At 38.2% G+C, this 6,604-nt stretch overlaps 1 protein-coding gene across 1 annotated transcript; it reads left to right on the forward strand.

Moving 5' to 3' along the window:
- The first annotated feature begins 2,845 nt into the window (after nucleotides 1-2,845).
- LOC136175533 (olfactory receptor 8U3-like) lies at nucleotides 2,846-4,539 on the forward strand. The gene is made up of 2 exons (XM_065945806.1): nucleotides 2,846-3,114; nucleotides 3,852-4,539. Exons 1-2 carry the CDS (start codon nucleotides 2,846-2,848, stop codon nucleotides 4,537-4,539), a joined length of 957 nt encoding a protein of 318 aa, XP_065801878.1.
- The last annotated feature ends 2,065 nt before the right edge of the window (nucleotides 4,540-6,604 follow it).

A 6,604-nucleotide genomic window follows, 5' to 3' on the forward strand; every position in this document is an offset into this window, starting at 1 on the left:
CAGTCCATGGGGCTGCAAAGAGTTGGACATGACTGAATGGCTGAACTGAACTGAATCAAGGATTAGCCATTTCATGATGACATCATTCTAGTTTAAAATAAGACCTATTGTTACCTTTGTCTTTATAGGCTAATGTTTTTTCTAATTGAAGTTTTCTAATCACAGTTGAACCCTGGAGGGTCAGTGAAACTGGTGCAGTCATCTCTGGGGAATAGTAGGAATTTAACTCCCCAAGGAACAGAGACTGTACTTTATAAAGGCCTACGCTACACATTCAGGTACCCTGGGCATTTCAGCTTTCAGGGGAAGATTTCTCCTACAACCTGATGGGTTAAGAGGCACTGTCGGTCACTTTCACAACCCTCCTTTTCCAAGCCTCTACACTTTTCGCCATTTAAAGGAAAGTAGATGACCCTGTCTAACTCTGCTCCAACTGGATGAAGCTGACATGTATACACAGTAATGAAATACCTTTCTTAACCCACCCCAAATAAAAGATCCTCTTTGACTTCTGCCCAAGACTTGGGTTTCCTTTAGGAGAAAACACTATTGATGAAATTTGGAAGCCAATTCCTAAGGAAGAAGAGCATTTGTATGTGTGAATGTTGCCTTTCTCTTAGGGGAAACTTTTGATGGTTCAAAAGCAAAAGGTTAAAAAGAGACATTTGTGGCAGAAAGTAATTCACAAAATAGGGAGGTGGTTTTTTTTTCCCCCTTTTACAGAATTGATGAGGCTGTGTGGGTTTTGCATTTTTGCCTTTTATTACAAAGAAGAAATATAAGAAAATACGCCTGATTTCAATGTATACTCAAATAAAAGTAACTCAGTATCAAAATTTCTGCTAATTACCTCTAAAATATCCAAAGTGATAGTTATGGAAGACCAAAGTGAGACTAGATTTATTATGTTACCATCATGGAAACGGGCAAATGATGTTCAGACCAATATTTTATATTTTCCATTCTTTTGCCAGATTGGTGAGCTGTAGTCCAGTAGCTCTGTTAAGCTGTCTGCTTAGGAAGGTAAGTTAGTTGAAACACACCTTTCAGAAGCTAGGTTTTGCCTCCAGCAGGAGAAAAACAGATGGATGGGGAAAACAGTTTTCACGTCACATCTTATGTATGTGCTTATGTGTGAGTGTGTGTGTTTGTATATACGCAGATGTATGTGTATATATATGTGGTGTAGTTTAGTCACCAAGTTGTGTCCGACTCTTGCAATCCCATGGACTCTAGCCCGCCAGGCTCCTCTGTCCATGGGACTCTCCAGGCAAGAACACTGGAGTGGGTTGGCATTTCCTTCTCCAGGGGATCTTCCCAACACAGGAATCAAACCTGGGTCTCCTGCATTGCAGGCAGATAACTTACCATAGATGTATGTACGTATGTATATACGGGCTTCTCCAGTGGCTCAGCGGTAAAGAATCTGCCTGCAACATGGAAGCCAAAGGAGATGTAGGTTCGATTCCTGGGTTGGGAAGATTCCCTGGAGGAGGACACAGCAACCCACTGAAGTCTTCTTGCCTGGAAACTCCTGTGACCAGCGGACCCTTGCAGACTGCAACCCATAGTGTCGCATGGAGTCGGACACAACTGGAGTGACCTACCCACACACACATATGTATACATAGGTGCGTGTGTATTTTTTTCTTTTTTCTGGAAAACACAGTAGTTACAAGTCATCGCATTAAGCTGAGTCAGTAGAAAGAGGAGAAAAAACTAAAAGGACACGTTTTCTAACTACTCACAGTAACTTGTTAAGAAGCACCAACAACAAAAAGCAAAGCTTCCCTTTGGGTAAAATATTTAGGGGGAAAGTAAGGGGTTACTCCTTCTATTTTGCACACTTCATTTTAATTTGATATGGTGAGTTTTTTTTTTCTTTTTTTTCTTTAAACTTTACTCCTGAAATTGAAATTAGCTAGTTATCTTTCTTAGCCTCAGGAGTGGAAAGAAGCATAGAACTCTCAAAAACCATATTATGCAAGTTGAACATCATGATAGGAGTACCATTTCCATGTAATTGTTACTTCTCTTGTCAAAGAGATGGCTACATTTTAAAAGTAAGAGTGTTTGCTATTGTTACACTAAAAATTTACCAGATAATTTAGAAAGCATTACTGATTATAAGTGTTGATAACAATTAATGTAAAACTATTTGTTGTTCACTCACTCAGTCGTGTCTGGCTCTTTGTGATCCCATGGGCTGCAGCATGCCAGCCTTCCCTGTCCTTCATCATCCCCTGGAGTTTGCTCAAACTCATGTCCATTGAATAAATGATTATAAAGAACTGTACTTTTAAACATATGTGTATTCTTACTCTAAATACAAGTGTAATTTTTCACTTTTAGAAAGTAGTATTTGAAAATGAATAAATTACATCGGAATCCAAAATTTGCTTAATTAACAAATAGAAATATTTCTATCCATTGAATATCTTGTTTAGCTTTGTATTATATTTAGCATAATGTACATTTGTTAAACTAATGTCTATTAAAACAGATAAAGTGTTGCATATTAAAGTTTTACTCCACTGAGAAGTAAATATGGGAGCAGGATATTTAAAAATATTTTTATTCTCTCTACTATTAAATATAGCTTAAATAATCTAAACCTGAAATATTATATATCTTTATAAACATTATTTTTATTAAACCTCAATTTTTGGCTTCAGAAAATTATAAATGCCAAACAGGAGAGTTTGAGATGGGATATATTTATTTGTTCTGCTATTCTACTTCAAGTTAAAACACGCATGTTTTGGGATCTGATGACAATTCCTTAGACCTGATAACTTATCTGTCTTTAACTTGTCTCTTTTCAGCAGTTCAGAGACTAGAACAAATGATTGAAGAGAATATTACCAGGGTGATGGAATTCATTCTTTTGGGCTTTTCAGTCCAGAGAGAGGTTGAGATCCTTCTCTTTCTTCTCATTTTAGTGGTATATGCTCTAACTCTGGTGGGAAACATTGGCATGATTTCCTTAATCCGGTTGGATCCTCACCTTCACACGCCCATGTACTTTTTTCTCAGTAATCTGGCCTTTGTAGACTTTTGTTACTCCTCGTCAATAGCCCCAAAGTTCCTGGAGACCCTCCTGACCAGGCACAGGTCCATATCTTTCTTTTTTTTGTTTTTTTTCTTTTTTTTTTTTTTTTTGGTTTTTTTTTTTTTTTAATATTATTTTATTAGTTGGAGGCCAATCACTTCACAACATTTCAGTGGGTTTTGTCATACATTGACATGAATCAGCCATATAGTTACACGTATTCCCCATCCCGATCCCCCCTTCCACCTCCCTCTCCACTCGACTCCTCAGGGTCCTCCCAGTGCACCAGGCCCGAGCACTTGACTCATGCATCCCACCTGGGCTGGTGGTCTGTTTCACCATAGATAATATACATGCTGTTCTTTCAAAACATCCCACCCTCACGTTCTCCCCCAGAGTTCAAAAGTCTGTTCTGTACTTCTGTGTCTCTTTTTCTGTTTTGCATATAGGATTATCGTTACCATCTTTCTAAATTCCATATATATGCATTAGTATGCTGTAATGTTCTTTATCTTTCTGGCTTACTTCACTCTGTATAATGGGCTCCAGTTTCATCCATCTCATTAGAACTGATTCAAATGAATTCTTTTTAATGGCTGAGTAATATTCCATGGTGTATATGTACCACAGCTTCCTTATCCATTCATCTGCTGATGGGCATCTGGGTTGCTTCCATGTCCTGGCTATTATAAACAGTGCTGCGATGAACATTGGGGTGCACGTGTCTCTTTCAGATCTGGATTCCTCAGTGTGTATGCCCAGAAGTGGTATTGCTGGGTCATATGGCAGTTCTAAATAGGTCCATATCTTTCTATGCGTGTGCGGCACAGCTGGACTTTTTCCTGAGCTTCTTGATTTTGGAGATGTTCCTTCTTGCAGTGATGGCTTATGACCGCTATGTGGCCATCTGCAATCCTCTTCTCTACATGGTGATCATGTCCCAAAAGGTGTGCGTGCAACTGGTAGCTGGCCCTTACTTATACAGCTTTTCTGTTGCTTTCCTCCACACCGTTGTGACTTTTCGATTGATCTACTGTGGCCCCAATGTTATTAATCACTTCTATTGTGATGATGCCCCTTTGATGGCCCTTGCCTGCTCAGACACCAGCCTCAAAGAGATCTTGATTTTTATCTTTGCTGGGTTCAACATGATCAGCTCTTTGACCACGGTCCTTATTTCTTACCTATACATTGTGGCTGCCATCCTGAGAATCCAATCTGCAGAAGGGAGGCGCAAAGCATTCTCAACCTGTGGTTCTCATCTGACTGCTGTCACTATATTCTATGGGACTCTGATCTTCATGTATCTGCAGCCCAAATCAAACCATTCCCTTGACACAGACAAAATGGCCTCTGTCTTCTACACAATAGTCATTCCTATGTTGAATCCCATGATCTACAGTCTGAGGAACCAAGAGGTAAAAAATGCCTTGAGGAAAGCCTTTGAAAAATGTTATTTCCTGTCTCTAATAAACATTAGAATGTAACTTGCAACATTGACTGTCTTGGAACTACACCACATGCAGATATTTTGTTTTTATTATCTTTGATAAGTTAATTTTATTTTCACCATTTTTATATGAGCAAAATGACTTTGCACATGTGTTCTATTTTTCACATAATTTATAAGCAAGATGAAAGGTTTAAAAGATTATAATGCACAGTTTTAACAAATTGTTACTATTTGCATATGTGACACTTGACAGTTTTGACCTGGAGAGTTTCTATTTAATTGATAATCAGATTTAGCCACTGCTTTCAAAAATGTTTCTATTTTATACATTGTGGAGACAGAAAAAGGGAAGTGGTAAAGTAAATTTCTCGTCCATCCCCTCGTCATTCCTGCAGTAGCCATTCCTCAACTGCATCCTGTCTGCTAAAAATCATTCTTCTCTGCATCTGCCTCCCACTAGATTCACTGTTGGTCACTCTCTGTAATTCCATGGATCTCATTTTGTTCAAAAAGATATAATTTTTCACCACGCAGATCTGGGAATCAGGGTCAGCCTTTGGAAAGTCATACTCTCTTTTTCTGTATCAAAACAAAATTGAAGACATAACCCTATATTCCCTCAGCAAAGCTTAAGATCCTTTTATCTTTTAGGAATTTGAAGAAATTACCAAGGGTTGAGGGGACAGGAAGCAGTAGTTTAAAACCAAGTTATAAATGTGGTTGCTGTCAGATGTCAGGAGTATAGTTTTATGTTGGGATGGTTGAAAAGTGATGCAATCTAAGACCCACTTAAACTGTCAACTGGAATGTACTTTTTTTCTAAATTCAGATTCAAATGTTTGGTGTCTACCATGTGGGTGATATTGTGAGCTATTCTTGTAGGGCAAAATCAAAAACACTCCTGAATATGCTGAACAGTCTGCTATTTTGGAAAATACTGGCAAAAAAACAATGATTGTATAAGTTATTCAGAAACATTTTAGCTTATTTTATCCAAGTTATCTTAGTACACATTTCATTATTAAATTAGATTTCAGATTTATGTGAAGATGTCAAAATTGCTATGTTGTTATTTATATTAAACTTTATTTTAAATATGCCTCTATTTTAATATATGCTTTTAATATATGCCATTACTAAAGCAGCAACAAGGTGTTCTAAATGGCTGTACATTGTACAAATTCTGAAGAGAAGCAATGAGTTACAATCCTGATTTTCAAGCTCTTAATTCAACTTCTTTCAGAATCAGGGAGCACAGTTGCAGAAAAATCAATCTTGGAAATCATGACTGTCAATTGCCAAAGATAAAACTCAAGAAAAGAGAACATCTTAGTCATTGCTAACTTTTTAAATAATTCCCAAAGTATAATTTAAATAGTTAAAAGCACAGCATCGAGTTTATATAGCAAACTGCAGAGTAAGGGCTGAAACTGAGACTGGCAGTGTGAGAAGGGTTTAAAGGTTAGTGAAGCTTTCAAAGGAAGCTGGTGCCCCTTCTGGGTAGCACACTGGATTCAGGGGAGGTTGCTGCAAAACCACATGTTTACCAAAGACAGTCAGATACAATTGAAGAGCTCCCAGAGCAGAAAGATGATAGGCTGGGAGGCTAAAAAAGACTAAAGTAAAACCAAAGTTCTAACACTGAGACAACACAGTGAAGAAACATATTAGTTTCATCAGTCTGCGTTAACAAATACCACACACTCATTGACTTAGAACAACAAACATTATATTCTCGCATTTCTGGAGCCTACGAGTCTGAAGTCAGGGTACTGGCGGAACCTCGCTCTCTGTGAAGTTCTAGGGGAGGTTCCATCCTTGTTTGTTCCAGCCGCTCGTGGCCTCAGGCATTCTTTGGCTTATAAACATCACTCCAGTCTCTGCTGTCTTCACAGGTCTTCTTCCCTCTACATCTGCGTCCACATTTCTTCATTCTTTTAAGGACGTCACCCACACTGATTAACGGTCCACCTTACTTCAGTATGACTTCATATTAACAATTGTATCTTCAACGACCCTATAACTCAATGACCCTACAATCAAACTCTGAGGATCTTCAGGTTAGGAACTTAACACATCTTTTGGGGGAACAATTTCAC

Source organism: Muntiacus reevesi, chromosome 9, assembly GCF_963930625.1.
Source record: "Muntiacus reevesi chromosome 9, mMunRee1.1, whole genome shotgun sequence".
Classification (NCBI taxonomy): Eukaryota; Metazoa; Chordata; class Mammalia; order Artiodactyla; family Cervidae; genus Muntiacus; species Muntiacus reevesi.

Bases quoted from the DNA above. Each gene is read 5' to 3' on its own strand.
- LOC136175533 (XM_065945806.1), top strand. From the start codon at position 2,846: ATGATTGAAGAGAATATTACCAGGGTGATGGAATTCATTCTTTTGGGC. The intron at 3,115-3,851 runs GTCCATATCTTT...AGTTCTAAATAG, and splicing joins ACCCTCCTGACCAGGCACAG to GTCCATATCTTTCTATGCGT.